The following is a 17,456-nucleotide window of genomic DNA, read 5'->3' as shown; positions in this document are numbered from 1 at the left end:
TGTTGAGAGGATGTCGAGAGCAGTACTAGTTGAGAGCATGTCGTGTGCAGTTATTGTTCTGCTGGCCGAGAGAGTAGATGCTGTTCGGTTGGTGTGATGTATGTATGGAAGATGTTGCAATGATCACAGTGTATCTTTCGTCAATATACATGGAGGTAACAAAATATTTTTTTATTTCAAATCTCCTTAATAATAATGCCTCTTGGTCACAGGTTCAGTCAACAAAGCATCTGGCTCGTGTTCATGTATTAGACTTGTAATTCTTGTTTCTGTGTGCAATTATAGTATTTCTGGCTTTTTTAATTAGTCCATTGTAAATGGTGTTACAAATATCTTGTCGTATTGAGGAAAACCCGTGCCAGATACATGTACGTTGAATCACACTATCACACACAGAACAGTTACACTTGTGCTTTGTTGTTTCGTAGCTTTTATAGTTGCAGGGGACTTAATTAATCAATTGTGTTAACGGAAATTTCTCTCCATTCTTTATTGCTATTTTATGCAGTGAGATTGCGTACTAATACTAGTCAGGGCTGACCGGTTACGAGACTTCGTAACCGGACACACAGCTACTAAAATTATTTTCATTTTATAATTAAGCCCCCATGCAACGTATTCTTAGACACAAAAGTAGAACAAGTAAAATCATTTCCGTATCTGGGATGTTTAATGATGTGGAACAGAAGCCACACAGAAAAAATAATCGGTAAGGTATCTATGGAAAAGAGAGAGTTTGAAAAGATGATGAAGTTACTAACGCCGGCCGAAGTAGCCGTGCGGTTAAAGGCGCTGCAGTCGGGAACCGCAAGACCACTACGGCCGCAGGTTCGAATCCTGCCTCGGGCATGGATGTTTGTGATGTCCTTAGGTTAGTTAGGTTTAACTAGTTCTAAATTCTAGGGGACTAATGACCTCAGCAGTTGAGTCCCATAGTGCTCAGAGCCATTTGAACCATTTTTTGAAGTTACTAACAAGTAGAAGAAATCCAATGGAGCTGAGTAAAGATATGCTAAATATTATGTCTTAAGTGGATGTCACACTGTAGTGAATCATGGATAATTATAAAAAAGAAGAAAGCTATTTTGAAAGTTTTGAGATGTGGTTTGAAGGCCTACTGAGAGCCTTAAGAATGAAGAAGTAATGAACAAAGTAGGGGAAGAGAAGGACAACTGGAATCGATCAGAAAGATGAAAAAATGTTATCTGGGACATACCGGGAGGTGTTTTGACTAGGGCTCGTCCACCCAAGAGTAATGTAACAGCAGCAGAGAGGGCTGCTTTACGCTCTCTCAAAGTTGATCCTAGTATTGTTATTTTACCTGCTGACAAGGGCAATGCCACCATTGTTTTAAGTAAACATGATTATGTACAAAAGATGCAACGTTTACTATCTGATTCAGAGTATCGCAGAATCGATGCTGACCCCACAAAAAGTGTTGAGAGAAAGACCAACAGCCTCCTGAAGAAAAGTGGTTTGTCGCAGGACACTATCAAGAGTCTTAACACCTACAGTGCCGTTCACCCTAGGTTATATGGCCTTCCGAAGGTTCACAAGGAAGGGGTTCCTTTCCGTCCTATAGTGAGTAACATCGGCGCTCCGACATATCGTGTATCCAAGCATCTTGCTTTTCTGTTGAGTCCACAAGTAGGTCGGTGTGAACATCATATCAGGAAGTCAGCTGAATTTTTACATCGTTTGGAGGGACTGAGGTTGAATGACTCTGATATTTTAGTGAGTTTCGTTGTGGTCTCTCTCTTCACTCGTGTTCCTCTGTCTGATTCGTTGCGGTTAATTGAGGCCAGGTTTGGTGCTGAATTAACTAATCTCGTTCGGCATGTGTTGACATCCACTTACTTTTTATTTAATGACCAGTATTACGAGCAGACAGATGGAGTTGCGATGGGTAGTCCGTAGTCTCCCGTGATCGCAAATTTGTTTATGGAAGACTTCGAGGAACGTGCGTTGAAGTCGGCGCCTTTAAAACCCACCTTCGTCGTTTGGCCTCATGGTAGGGAGAATTTGAATGTCTTTCTAGAACATCTGAACTCCATCCATCCGAACATTCGTTTTACGATGGATGTAGAAGAGGATGGTTGCCTTCCGTTTCTTGACGTGTTGGTTAGGAGGAAGGATGATGGATCATTGGGACATGCAGTCTACAGGAAACGTACTCACGCCGACTTGTACTTACAGGCTAATACTTGTCACCATCCGGCTCAGCGTGAAGGGGTACTTCGTACCTTGGTACACAGGGCACATGTCGTTTCTGACGCTGAGACTTTGCCAGCTGAGCTGTCCCATCTTGAAGTTACATTTCGTCAAAATGAGTATAGTGATAGACAGATTGAACGTGCGTTGCGCTATCGACCAACTGTACATCGGGTGATTGATGATAATTCTGAGTCAACACCTAAGTCTACTGCCTTTTTGCCTTACGTAGGAAACACGTCCAACAAGATCGGTCCTATTTTACGGAAATACGATGTGAAATGTGTTTTCCGACCTCCATCTAAAATTAGAGCACTTTTGAGTTCCGTTAAGGTTGATCTCGGACTGCGTAAGGCGGGTGTATATCGCATTCCTTGTAGCTGCGGCGTGGCGTATATTGGTCAAACTGTCAGGACCGTGGAGGACCGATGTACTGAGCATAAACGGCACACACGATTACAGCAGCCAAATAGATCTGCTATTGCCGAGCATTGCTTGGATACTGGTCACCCCTTGTTATATAATAACGCCGAGATATTGACATGCACGTCCAGCTATTGGGACAGTGTCATTAGAGAGGCAGTTGAGATTAAAGTAGCGAGCAACCTTGTTAACAGGGATGGAGGTTTCTGTTTAAACTCTGTTTGGAATCCGGCTCTCTCCCTTGTCAAAAAACAGAGGGACAGAGTCAATGCTACCTCACCTGCGAATTCATAGTCTCACTATCGATAGCTCTGACTTTGGTAATCTTCAGTGGCACTAGTGTTCAGTGTGTGTATTATCTTTTCTGCTTCAGTCCGAGAACCGAGGTTTTAAATTTGCGTGTACGCCGCCTGTCCGTTGCAGTTTGCCTTGAAAATGGCAAGGATTTCTCCCGCAGAAATATCGGCGGTCGCTGAAAGTGTTACCTGGCTGAATTCCCGGAAGTTGTTTGAAAGTTGTATACGCCAGGAGAAACTCAGGAAACCAAAAGATGTTTATGTTATTGAAGATATTACGTATGAGGGAAAATTGATAGTGTGGGGAACTCTGTACGTCACGGCCTAATCGGACCTGTGTTTTTCAATGAAACTGTCAGACTGACCGATACAAGACAATATTTGAAATTGACTTTGTGTCATATCTTCTTGCTACTAATCTTCCAATGAACACACAGTGCCGCGCGGGATTAGCCGAGCGGTCTTGGGCGCTGCAGTCATGCTGGTCGCGGCGGTTCGAGTCCTCCCTCCCTCGGGCATGGGTGTGTGTGTGTTTGTCCTTAGGATAATTTAGGTTGAGTAGTGTGTAAGCTTAGGGACTGATGACCTTGGCAGTTAAGTCCCATAAGATTTCACACACATTTGAACATTTGAACACACAGTCGTTTATGCAAGATGGCGCAACACAGCATGTCTAATGCTTTACTGTATTTTCTACACAAAATATTCTGCAATCTTGTGATTTCCCATCGTTACTCGTAGCGCCATCATGGAGCATTCTTTTGACCTCCTTCAAGTCCAGATTTAAATGCCTGTGAAGTTTTTTATGGGGATAACTGAAAGAGAATCTTTTCCCTTTGAGATCACAGAATGTCGTGGCAATGCGTGCCCGAACAGTACAACTGTGCAACGAGATAAATAAAGTTGTGCGGCGCAAAGTTGTAAGGAATACGTGCACTCGCCTTCGCGAAGTTGTCTGCTGCAGTGGAGTGAACAAGTGATGAAGTAAAATGCATTTACATGGACCATACTACTTAGCGCAAAATTTGAAAATTTTTAATTTCACTAATAAAAGTGTTGTGACAATATTACGTGTGTCAACTATTCTTGCGCCATCCAGCTCAATTTTAAGTTATGATTTTGTCTTTAATTTTACCGTTTGTGGAACAACTACTTTAGGTATCTTTCGTATGAATAATGCTTGCAATCTGTCATGGAAACTCTTCAATGAATGGTATGCTAGGAAAATTCACTTAATTTGGGGGAGTGGGAGGGAAGGGAGAGTGTGCAATGGTGTTTTGGTGCTGTGTATTGTAGATGTGAGACCCATGTCGCAAATTCCAAGATGGCAGCAGCCTCGATCCCTCATGTGACAATCCGTGCTCTCCTTACCAATGATCTCATCGAGCCACGTCCCTTCCCCTCCCCATCTTCTCCCCTACCCCTACCTCCAACCAATAAAAGTGAAATATGAAAAATGGAAGAGCCAATCAAAGGTTCAAGATGTTGTAACTAACCAAATTGTGCTATTGGGAAATAAAAAAAAAACCTCTTCTCTCCTCTCCCTCCCTTCCAACTATCGCCATTAAGTCTGAGCGGCGATCAGTATGTAATGCCACCCTTTTTTTCTTGGCCAATTTCGGTTGAAGAAATGAAAAATTTGTTTGCGACACTGTGGAGTATTCCCGCTTCATTCCTTACAGTTTCCTGAATTTCAGACAAGGGTGGCGCTATACGTAGCCTTCAAAATGGCGTCTGTAATGGAAATGTGTTCCAAGCAGAGAGCTGTCATTCAGGTTCTTTTGGCAGAAAACCAGAGCATCACAGATAATCACAGGCGCTTGCAGAATGTTTATGGAAACTTGCCAGTGAACGAAAGTACAGTGAGTCGTTGGGCGAGGCTTCTGTCATCATCGCAACAAGGTCTTGCAGAGCTGCCAGATCGCAGGTGTACCGGCCGGTTGCACACATCTCTGACGCCTTGACAGGGGACCAGTTACTCTTTCACCTATTTTTCGTATACGGGAAATTGTTAAAAATTTTGTTACAACCTGACACACCTTGAGCTAGACTCTAGAAAGTTAACGGCATGAGCAGAGGTTGATGGAGCCTGGTAGGCCCCTAAAAGCATGAGGTATTTTTATGGTTCTTAGCTCATAGAAACGGCATATTGGGAGTTCAGAGCAATTGGCGGCGAGCTCATCCTTCAGTAAATCTTGCTGGATAGGCCCACAGCTGTACGGGGCAGACAGGGCAGCCTCTCATTGAGACAGGTCTCCAACAGAACAATGCTGCGATAATTGCCTTGGCACCAGCCGAAGTCTGGCCTGGGGGTTACAGTCTGAAGGAATGTGTCTACACAGTGGAGTCATAAACCAGGCATTGTGTGCAGAGCCACGCGTAGAAAAAAATCACTAGTTTTCGTGTTCGCCGATACTGCAAATAGCCCTGTGAACCACTTTCATCAGCCACCTCGGTTGTATAAGAAACTCTGCCATCCGAGAAACGTTTAGAGGCAGAATCGTTATTATACCTCATAGCTAGGACTAACCAGCTCCAAGGCACAGGTGATTTACATAAAGATCTTTAAGATTGTATCTGTTCGCTTGTTGCTGTGGGAATTAACACGACGTCGGAGAAAATCATCATCCCCCTCTGCGGAAAAAAAGCCAGTAATTGGCAGTTCTTTTTTTTTTTTTTACAGAGACGCATGTTTCTTAACTCTTGCCCTGGTTCGACATGAGTTTGTGCTGTCGTGTGGGATGGGAGATTTACCGCCTCTAGAGTCCTGTGATTGGGTCGTTCATGCACTTTGCAGGAAAAAGGAATTTTTTTCTAGAGAGGTACGTAGCTCTCGGATGTGGGACTTTTGTCTGGAAAGCACTTCTAGTCGAGGCTCTGGTATGTGTGATGGGTACTTGGAACCTGTCCTGAAACTGACTTCATTTGCAAGTAGTTTAGACTGGGGAGCCTGTGGTGAAGTGTGACTTGACAGTGTACCAACAGTGTGCCTTGAAACATCTCGGATCGCTCATTTGCCGAGGGCACACTTACTAGGGTTTGGTTTACCAGTCTTGACATTTGGTATCCTTGCGCACTCTGTCGTATAAGTGAGCCAAATTGGTCCTTGGTACGACCAGCGAACAGGTGTGTCACACACTGAAACCTGCTGTGATTTTAGGGCTCTGGTAGAGAATAAATTGCGATCCGCTTGCCGCCAAGTTGGCCCCTACTGGGTCCAGGATCCGCCTATCAGATCTGTTGTGCAGCTGATCGGTACGTGCAGGCGCTCGGCCGAGATACACTGAGGAGAACACGTGTGTGTGTGTGTTTGTGTGTGTGCGTGCGTGTGTGTGTGTGATGTGTACGTAAAAATGTCATTTGGAAATAATGTAATTTGACACTATTTTTAGGTATCGTTTTTATATTAGCCAGAGATATGTAAATACTGTATATATAACAATATTAGCAAGAGGAAAGTTGCTGCTCACTGTAAAGCGGAGATGCTAAGTCGCAGATGTCCACAAAAAGGCTGTCACAATATATTTTGACATTTTTGTTGTTGTGCCTATCAGCGACTTAGCATCTCCGCTATATGGTGAGTATCAGCTTCCCTTTTCTTAATATTGTTACGTTCCAAACTGGATTTTCCATTGTTAAATAATGTATACCTTTGACTTTCAAGTGGAGGTTATTTATGCCTCATTTCAAACCCGCTCTCTGACTGGTTGGAAAAGGGAAGGTTTATTTTTTTTTTAATTTCCCACTAACACAATTCGGCAATTTCCACCATCTTGGAGTTTTTGATTGGTTCTTTCATTTTTAATACTACACGTTGATTGGTTGGGGATAGGGGGCAGAGAGAAGGAGTAGACGGAAAGTGTTTTTAATTTTACATTAACACAATTACTTAGTTCCACCATCTTAAATTTTTGGTTGATTGGAGGTATGAGGGAAGGGGAATGGCTTCCCAGTGATCATAATGATGAAGAAGAAAAAGAAGAAGATGATGATGATGATGATGACGATGATGACGATGCCACTGGTAAGACCGAAGGTGTCGTTAGTTCAATGACATCAGTCATATGTGAACAAAGTGCGGCAGAATACCCAGTGTAAATAAAGTGACCTAGTGGCTTCTGAAAATCGGCCGAATTAGTTCCAATTTTTCTTCCAACAGTATCTTCCTTCGAAGACTGAATTTTCGTTTCTTCAGCAAAGGTTTCCATTTTCCTTGCTTCTACATAGATATTGTCTTTCCTTGTGGGACTGAAACGCAACATATCGTTATTGTTGCAGTCTGCAGTACCACAATATTTCCTCTCTTCTGACACTGTCGTTAAGGCCGCAAAGAATTTCGTTTATCTTTTTTTATTACTCCTTTCGTTTGATCTCCATATGTCTTGTAACTGAATTATCTTAACTTGCAAACAATAACAGCTAAGGCAAGCGATGACAGTGTCATCTCAGTAAATGCGCAGCATAGAGCTAACACATGAGTTACTGTAATGAAGCGGTAAAACTGTGTCTATTGCATCATGAATGAAGCGCAATATGACGTGTGTCCATATGGTGGTCACTGCAGGGCAGCCCTGGCACAAATGACACAAAATTGAGCACTTTGAATCACAGACAGATTGATAGGCTAATTACAGAAGAACTGAGGGCGAAATGTGGAAGAACCATTACTCCCTTCCCAGTTGCCATTTCGCTGCTTCCTTGTGCAGAATTTCTGGAGGAGTCTTTCTCAGCATGAAAAAAACACTACACTACTGGCCATTCAAATTGCTACACAAGAAGAAATGCAGATGATAAACGGGTATTCATTGGAAAAATATATTATACTAGAACTGCATTTTCACGCAATTTGGGTGCATAGATCCTGAGAAATCAGTACCCAGAACAACCACCTCTGGCCGTAATAACGGCCTTGATACGCCTGGGCATTGAGTCAAACAGAGCTTGGATGGCGTGTACTGGTACTACTGCCCATGCAACTTCAACACGATAACACAGTTCATCAAGAGTAGTGACTGGCGTATTGTGACGAGCCGGTTGCTCGGCCACCATTGACCACACGTTTTCAATTCTCTATCCAGAATGGCCCGTACAAGACCTGCAACATGCGGTCGTGTATTATCCTGCTAAAATTAGGGTTTCACAGGGATCGAATCAAGGGGAGAGCCAGGGGTCGTAACACATCTGAAATGTAACGTCCACTGTTCAAAGTGCCGTCAGTGCAAACATGAGGTAACCGAGACGTTTAACCAATGGCACCCCATACCAACACGCCAGGTGATACGCCAGTATGGCGATGACGAATACACGCTTCCAATGTGCGTTCACCGCGATGTCGCCAAACAAGTATGCGACCATCATGATGCTGTAAACAGAACCTGGATTCATCCGAAAAAATGACGTTTTGCCATTCGTGCACCCAGGTTCGTCGTTGAGTACGCCATCGCAGGCGCTCCTGTCTGTGATGCAGCGTCAAGGGTAACCGCAGCCATGGTCTCCGAGCTGATAGTCAATGCTACTGTAAACGTCGTCGAACTGTTCGTTCAGATGGTTGTTGTATTGCAAGCGTCCCCATCTGTTGACTCAGGGATCGAGACGTGGCCGCACGATCCGTTACAGCCATGCGGATAAGATGCCTGTCATCTCGACTGCTAGTGATACGAGGCCTTTGGGATCCAGCACGGCGTTCCATATTACGCTCCTGAGCCCACCGATTCCATACTCTGCTAACAGTCATTTGATTTTGACCAACGCGATCAGCAACCACGCGATACGATAAACCGCAATCGCGATAGGCTACAATCCGACCTTTATCAAAGTCGGAAACGGGATGGTACGCATTTCTCCTCTTTACACGAGCCATCAAACAACGTTTGAGCAGGCAACGCCGGTCAACTGCTGTTTGTGTATGAGAAATAGGTTGTAAACTTTCCTTATGTCAGCACGTTGTAGGTGTCGCCACCGGCGCCAACCTCGTGTGAATGCTCTGAAAAGCTAATCATTTGCATATCACAGCGTCTTCTTCCTGTCGGTTAAATTTCGCGTCTGCAGCACGTCATCTTCGTGGTATAGCATTTTTAATGGCCAGTACTGTATGAATATTGTGGAAATAAAATCCGAAGACTTGTTACGATAGAATGACACATGTATTATCATGTGGATTACGTTACCTCTGATGCAGGAGTCTAGCAGCAGTATCCGAATCGTCTCTAATTTTCTCTTACAGTTATTCCATACTGATCGCCTACTGAGCGTTAAAGTCTTCTCACGCTATCTAGAATTGTGAAAGACACAGACACAATGCTTAGGAACGAACATCGTGAGAGGCGCCCTGGAGGGCCAGCGCTGTGAACTCACCTGGAACCGAAGCTCTCCAGTGGGTGGCTCCGCGTACGGGATCCCCAGGAAGGCCGTGTAGGACGTGTTGTAGACGCTCGTGGCCGTCATCCCCATCAGCTGTCCTTGCTCTGTGCTCACCAGCACGTTCTCAGCCTGCACAGACTGTGGAATGAGCTCGAGGTGATTACAACAAATGGGATTAAAGAGCTCAGTTGAAGAAGTAAGAGGATATATTAAAAATGTCCGTCGAAAAAATTTTAGGCAACTAGATGTAGCACCAACATCCGTCACTGAAATTAATACGTAGAAGTATAAAAATTCTAAAAAACAAAAGCTCATGAGGTGTTGATGGAATTGCAAACATAATTCTGAAAACTTGTTCCAACTTAATAAGTACTCTCATTAGTGATATTTGTAATGCGTTACTGGAGCAGGGAATTCATCCAAACAGGTTAAAATATGCAATTGTAAAACCTCTTCATAAGGAAGGTGACACAACAGACTTAAATAATTATCATCAAATTTCCTTACGGAGATCTTTTTCGAAAATATTGAAAAATTATTGCCCTCAAGGGTAGTCTTACGATTAAGAGGAGACAATTTACTTAGCATATCAGAGTTTGGATTCCAGAAGGGCTATTCGACTGAGAGTGGTATTTATACACCCATCAACTAGTACAAGCCTTAAATAATAAAAGATCGCCAGTTTTTTGTGATCTTTCTGAGGCGTTTGATTGTGTAGATCATGTTACTCTGTTAGATAAACACAGCTTCTATAGAATTAATGGCTTTACACACAGCTTGTTTGAATCAGGCGTATCAAACAGAATGCAAACGGTTGTGCCGAATAATTCAAACAATGTCGGAAGGGTATAAAATTTTAGTGACTGGTGAAAAAGCACAAAGGGAGCCTCAAACTGTTAAATTTGCATCCACTCCTGTTCCTTATACACGTGAACAGCCTTCCACTTAACATTCAACATGCAGAATTGATAGGTACCTTTTTCTTACAATACTAGTGTTGTAATAAATCCCGATAGAGAGAAAGCAACAGAATAGATGGTAAATGATATTTTCCAAAGAATTATAAAGTGGTGCTCAGAAAATGGAGCCTCGCTAAGTTTTTGAAAAAAACAAAAACAAAACACTACATTCATTTCTGTACAACGAATAGAATCATACCAAGAATGGAGGTAGATGAGCAGGAGCCAGTAAACAGAGTAGAATGCTCCAAATTTTTGGCTGTACGTGTTGATGAAGACTTGAACTGGAAGAAGACTGTTACAGAGGATCTCAAACAATTAAGTTCAGCAATTATTGCTCTTCATTCATCTGCTGATCTTGGAAACAAACGAATCAACCTCCTGAAATATTTTGCATATTGTCACTCAACAACGACTTATTCAAAAATTTCATGGAACAACTCTTCACTTAGAAAGGATGTATTGACTGCACAAAAGTAAACAGTAAGATTAATATATGATGTTCACCCACAGACTTTATGTAGGTACCTCTTCAACGAGAAAGGCATTTTAACTGGGCCGTTACAATATACTTATAAATATTGACTAATGAAATTCGTCATAAGTAATCCATTACAGTTTGAGAAAACAGTGATGTCCATACCCACAACACTAAAAGGCAAAATGATCTTTCTTATTCTTTATTAAAGCTGTCAGTGGCTCAGAAAGGAGTTATATATGCGGAAACAACTATATTTGATTATTTTTTCAATGATACGTCTCACAGTTAGGTAAATATAACTTAATCCGTTTCACCTGGACAAATTCTTCTATTTCATTAACGATTTTCTGCTTTAACACTATATGTACATCCATGATTGGTACTAAAATAACAATGCGTTCACTGTTGTTCACATTAATCATTCATACATATCCTGTAAACTGACTCGATCAACACCATTTCGATCAAGGAATCGTTCAATTGATGTATAGAATATGTAACTAGCTAAGTTGCCGCAACATGGTAAAGTTTGTCTCCGGATTGTATCATCTTTAGTTGGAATATACTGCACGCATTATGAAACTGTAAATATATGAATGTGGAATAAACATATTTGGCTGAAGCAACCCGTTTTATATCGTGTACGTCACCCAATAATTAGAATATGCTTATAATTCAGTATTTCGAAACTTACTAACAAATTACATGTGTGAACCGGCTGTCAACAAAAAATTCTTACCATTCATAGGCAGCCTGCTACAAATCTGTTAGCTTGACGTAATTGCTCAACTTCTCTCAAGTGCTTCCTGAAAATCTTAAAACACGTCATGTCAGCTCATATTATGTCCAGGAGCGCCTTGTCCAGTACGTTGTAAGCGAAAACTAGAGAAGATCCATCAGTGCATAAAGTATACTTAATTAATATACTTAAGCAGTGCCTCATTTATAAAGAAAAGAAGTTCCGGTATTGTGACTTCCCAGGTTTTTTTATTATACATCTTGAAACATTATTTTAAAGCTTCTTTTTCAGAGATACCGGTACAGTGTACCGCCGTGTACAGACACAAATCAAGCACCGTAATTAAGTATAACCCAAGAATTAACTAATGAGCCAAACATTATGACCACCTGTTTGATAGCATCTTGGTTCACATTTTCCTGTAAGACCTTAAAAGCATTTAGGCGGTATGTGGCACAAGACGTCTACTCATAGGTCACACAATTTCGGTAAATTAAGGGCCCGTGGTTTGTGGTCACGGAACTGGCGCTCGACATCGTCCGAGATGTGATAATCGGTTCAGATCAGGTGAATCTGGTGGCCAAGACATCAATGTAAGTTGTCTATTATGCAACCACTCTTATTCGATTCTGGACTTGTGGCGCGGACAGTTGCTTTGTTGGAAGATGCTATAGCCGCCGAAGAAGACAAAGCGTAAAGGGATGCAGGTAATCCGCAACATTTGTCACTGTACCATAGTGTCATGGAGGCTTCCATTACTACCACAGGTCCGTGGATGTCCTGGGGAACGTCCCCTACATCATAACAGTGTCCCCGCAGGTTTGCGTTCGTTACTAGGTACATGCTTCGAGCTGTCTTTCGCCTGACCGACATCGTGTGGTTCAAATGGCCCTAAGCACTATGGGACAACATCTGAGGTCATCAGTCCCTAGACTTAGAACTACTTAAACCTAACTAACCTAGGGACATCACACACATCTATGCCCGAGGCAGGATTCGAACCTGCGACTGTAGCAGCAGCGTGGTTCCGGATTGAAGCGCTTAGAACCGCTCGGCCACAGCGGCCGGCGACATCGTATCTGGATACGAATTTTGACCTAGTATAACAAGAAATGTGACTCATCGGACCAGGTGACACGTTCCCATTGGTCCACGGTCCAGTCTCCGTTATCAGGTATTCACTGCAACAGTAACTGACGGTGTCGTTGTCTGCAGCGGAGTTCCTTATTCAAGAATGTACACTTAACAGTGTGCTCCGAAATACTACTGACTGTGAGTCTGCATTGTACTCCATCTACATCTACATGGTTACTCTGCAATTCACACTTAAGTGCCTGGCAGAGGGTTCATCGAACCATTTTCATACTACTACTCTACCATTCCACTTTCGAATGGCGCGTGGAAAAATGGAACACCTAAATCTTTCCGTTCGAACTCTGATTTCTCTTATTTTATTATGGTGATCGTTTCTCCCTACATAGGTGGGTGTCAACAAAATATTTACGCATTCGGTAGAGAAAGTTCGTGATTGAAATTTCATAAATAGATCTCGCCGCAAAGAAAACCGCCTTTGTTTCAGTGACTGCCACCCCAACTCACGTATTATATCAGTGACACTCTCACCCATGTTGTGCGATAACACGAAACGAGTAGCCCTTCATTGCACTTTTTCGACGTCCTCCATCAATCCTACCTGGTAAGGATCGCATACCTCGCAGCGGTATTTCAGCAGAGGACGGACAAGTGTAATGTAGGCTGTCTCTTTAGTGGGTTTGTCGCATCTTCTAAGTGTTCTGCAAACAAACCGCAGTTTTTGTTTCGCCTTCCCCACAATATTATCTATGTGGTCTTGCAATTTAAGTTGCTCTTAATTGCATTTCCTAGGTATTTAGTCGAATTGACAGCCCTTAGATTTGTGCGATTTATCGTATACCCAAAATTTATCGGATTTCTTTTAGTACCAATGTGGATGACCTCGCACTTTTCTTTGTTTAGTGCTAATTGCCACTTTTCGCACCATACAGAAATTCTCTCTAGTTCATTTTGTAATTGGAATTGATCGTCTGATGATTTTACTAGAAAGTAAATTACAGCTTCATCTGCAAAGAATCTAAGGGGGCTGCTCAGATTATCACCTACATCATTTATATAAATCAGGAACAGCAGAGGGCCTATGACACTACCTTGCTGAACGCCAGATATCACTTCGGTTCTACTCGATGATTTACCGTCTATCACTACGGAATGTGACCTCTCGGAGAGGAAATCACGAATCCAGTCACACAACTGAGACGATACTCCATATGCACGCAATTTGATTAACAGTCGCTTGTGAGGAACGGTATCAAAAGCCTTCTGGAAATTTAGGAATATGGAATCGATGTGAGATCCCTTGTCGACAGCACTCATTACTTCATGGGAATAAATTCTTGTGTTGCACAAGAACGATATTTTCTGGATCCATGTTGGTTATGTGTCAATAAGGCATTCTCTTCGAGGTGATTCATAATGTTCGAGTTTAGATCTGCCACAGACAGCGCCCTATTCTGCTTTTCAGAGCAAGCAAGGCGCCTCCGATCTCAAAATTCTGTGAAGAGGCGTGGACGTCCTACACCCTGCTGCCCACTCGTGCTTCCGTCGTCCGTCAACCACTTTCCTTATGTGTTCATGTCAGTATCATGCGATTTAGCCGATCAGTTTCGCAGTTTCCGAAATGCTCATTACCAGTCGCCAACCATCTGACGTTTGTCACACTCCCCTATGTGAGTGGATTTTCCCATTTCTGAGTCGTATCATCACTAGAGTGATTCCCCGTTCGTCTCGGCTCCGCTTGTAGTACCTCAAATATCGAGAGCTTCCGATAAATAATCACATCACATATTCAGTGATAATTATAGGATATCATTTACGTAATTTAATTTTTGATATTATAATCAGTTAACTTGTTTTATAATAAGTATGTAACTATATTACACTGTATAGAATATAATATTATATAAGTATATTATAATTAGTTAAAAATTTATGGGTAAATTTTACATGTTCACTTATCTTCTAAAGAGCAATGAGAGGTATCCATAATTTCTCTAGCTATGGGAGTCATTGTACCCAGAGTTTCTGTTTGGCAGCAGTAGCCATTCATATAACTGAAACCCACAAGATGCCGGCAAATAAGAAGTAACCGTTGCACATTTCGAAAGCGGGCTACTTCGTTGCAGTTTCTCCTGCACTGTGTGCCTTCTCGGTTCGTTAAAAACTCTTCCCTCCTCCACACGGTGGATGCCAACCGAGTGCTTGCTTAACACCCCTCTCGCGTCTTGTGGGATAGAGACAGGCATTGGTGCATTGCTCACAAGGAAGTTAGTAACATGCAGATTTAGCGCGTCTTGTCTTACATTTTTTCTCAAACCGAGCGTATAATAATGGCCCCCTCCTGATTTGCTGTCTTCGTCCAGTCGCATCAGATCGTGGTCGATACCAGTCGTCCTGTATGGGACAAAGGAAGTGGACTGTTAGTCCGAAAACCTTGGCATAGGCTGCCATCTTTGTCTGGTTTTTACGGATTGATTAGCAAATGTTGACGAGGTGAGGAAATTAAGTTTTCCCCCTTGCGTTAGGTCGTGTGGTATTAATATTAATTTTCACCATTCGCACCACAAGGTCATTCGTAATCCACCGTCGCCGACGCTGCTGGAACGCGGGCTGCCGTCTCTTACTCTTCACCACTCGCACATGAGGCAGGTAAGAACGCTAGTCGGGTGTCCAGTTTTCCGCAGTTCACATCCTCATAAAGTCCTCAGGCTCTTCCCAACGTTTGCTTTATCTTTCGGACCTGAATATTAATCTCAAAATACATTAAAGTGTGTCCTTCAAGTTAGTAGCATGCTGGGGGCAAAAACCACGATTACTGTGCGCGTTACTTTACCTATGGGACGACAGGGCCTACTATGAATTGTTAATTCAAATTTTCAGTGAAAGAGTCGCAAGAATTCGGCCAAGCTATTTTTTTTTAGGCTTTTCTTATATCAAAAATCTTCCATCGCATTCTCCACATCTGCAAAGCGGTCGATTTTTTCCCAGACGTTACTCCCCTAGTTTTCTAATAGCTGTTTTTGGGGAGGAGCGTCCTTGTACGACGCTAAGATCATCTTGCATTTCTTATTTAACTGTTGGTAGTTCTTTAGCCTTTCTTAGAGCTTAAAAATCATCTATCAAAGAATGTACCCTGACAATTATTACTAACAAATACTAATGCTTTCAACCAAGTAGTCCATGTAGTGTTGATATCGGAAGGTGATATAGAAACTCTTGTCGTGTATTCATAGTCTACTAGCAACCTTTTTTCAAGTTTTTCTTAACGCTATGAGTATTCCCCCCTTTTAATGCTTCACAAAGCCTATGATCACCGCACACAACGCACGCCACGTGTTTCAAGCTACAGAAGTAGACTTCACAATGGAAAACGCAAATAACATGCAAGAAGTTCAATCTCTAAGCAAGGGCCCTGCTCTATCACAGTTCACTATACCAGGCCACGTCGTGCAACATCCGATGTTGAATCACTGCATCACGGTAGAAATGGTTGTTTCCTCAAGCAAGCGTCTTAACAAAACATAGGCTTCACTGGATCTCTAGTCAGACGCCGCACTAAAATATTAAGTATGTTGTAAGAGGTCCGACCAGATGTAATTTCGATGTATTGCTCACGCGCTGCTTGCGATATGTAAGGTATAAGAGAATCTCAGACCAGAGAGCAGTGTTGACTGCAGTAGGAACTGTGTAGCTGTAGGAGTAAGTTGTTGCTAGCGAGCAGTCTAGTCTGGTCTGGTGTATCGTGTTGGCTGGGCCGGTCGTGGTGCAGCGATGCCGGACCCTGAGCGTTATTGTATAAGGTAAAAGCAGCCTCGAGCATATGTAGTATTGTTATCTCAAGTCCCATGTAAATGTTTTAAAAATGTCCTAACAATAATCTTTCTCATAAAAAGTAACTTTTAACAACCATTCATTTCAATTTAAAGAATTTACTAATTTCTCCAATCCATGATAATCCCGATTATTGTAAAAGTAAAATCAGTTGTTCCTTTTATAAATGACAAATCTATCGGCCAGCATTGCACAGAGCTGTGCCAGAAAAGTTTATTGTAACAGCAGATATATATGCGTTATCCGGCGACTTCATTGAGGTAAGAATTTTTCTTTTTTATTCAGTATGATCTTTCAGGGCCATGACGCAGCACTGCTGACGTCCCAAATTTACCAGGTTAAATCCACAGTCAATTATTGAAAAGTCATAAGTGAGCGACAATTTAATTGAGAGGTTAGTTACATCGTATTATTACCAGGTTGCTGAATTTATTTTTTGTTGGGGCGTTACACTGAATGTGAACGACATAATTATAATTTTTACTGTTGAGAAGTTTAGGATTTTTTCTGTTTTGAGGTTACAGTAAATGTGAATATTATTCTTATATATTATATTATTTTAATTTTTTGTGAGGAGGTTACACTTGGCGACAACCGGCCAGGATCGTATTTTTGTGAATTTCTGAGAAGTAGTCAGTTATATATCTGCTCTTATTTACTTACATGTAGTTTGCATCTGGCGCAACGCATTTACTAATTTGTCACTCTTTCTTTCACAGATCATCGGCAATTCATTGCTATTTGTTGTAATTGTGTTTGTTCCATTTTTGCTTCGTCTTTGTTTCATTTTGTAAGCACATTTTGATTTGTGATAAATGCCGAGAAAAACTGTTATGTGCAATGTGCAATGGGTGAAATAGCCGACTCGAATAATTTGACCGATAATACTTGCGACACTCAGTGTAATAGTGATAATCGTCTAATTACAGATAATCAGTGCCTGCCGATCACTAGTATTGAGTTAAATCCTAATGATGGGCAAACAAATTCAATTATGTCCACAGTAAATTTAACAATTGATGACGCGTTACGTTCCGATCTAATGAACGCTGCCCAGTTTAACA

At 42.0% G+C, this 17,456-nt stretch overlaps 1 protein-coding gene across 2 annotated transcripts in view; it reads right to left on the bottom strand.

Moving 5' to 3' along the window:
- The window catches only part of LOC124605754 (venom carboxylesterase-6-like), a 116,802-nt gene that overhangs the window by 80,350 nt on the left and 18,996 nt on the right, over positions 1–17,456 (bottom strand). The window contains exon 2 of one of the 2 annotated variants that reach the window (XM_047137638.1): positions 9,285–9,428. In XM_047137638.1, the coding sequence (XP_046993594.1) occupies positions 9,285–9,428 (144 nt within the window). The remainder of the gene's footprint in view (positions 1–9,284; positions 9,429–17,456) is intronic. The other variant, XM_047137641.1, reaches the window with a different exon arrangement.

The sequence above is a fragment of the Schistocerca americana genome, chromosome 3, assembly GCF_021461395.2.
Source record: "Schistocerca americana isolate TAMUIC-IGC-003095 chromosome 3, iqSchAmer2.1, whole genome shotgun sequence".
NCBI lineage: Eukaryota > Metazoa > Arthropoda > Insecta > Orthoptera > Acrididae > Schistocerca > Schistocerca americana.
Note: the sequence above shows the minus strand (reverse complement) of the source record. Positions and strands in the feature narration are given on the sequence as shown.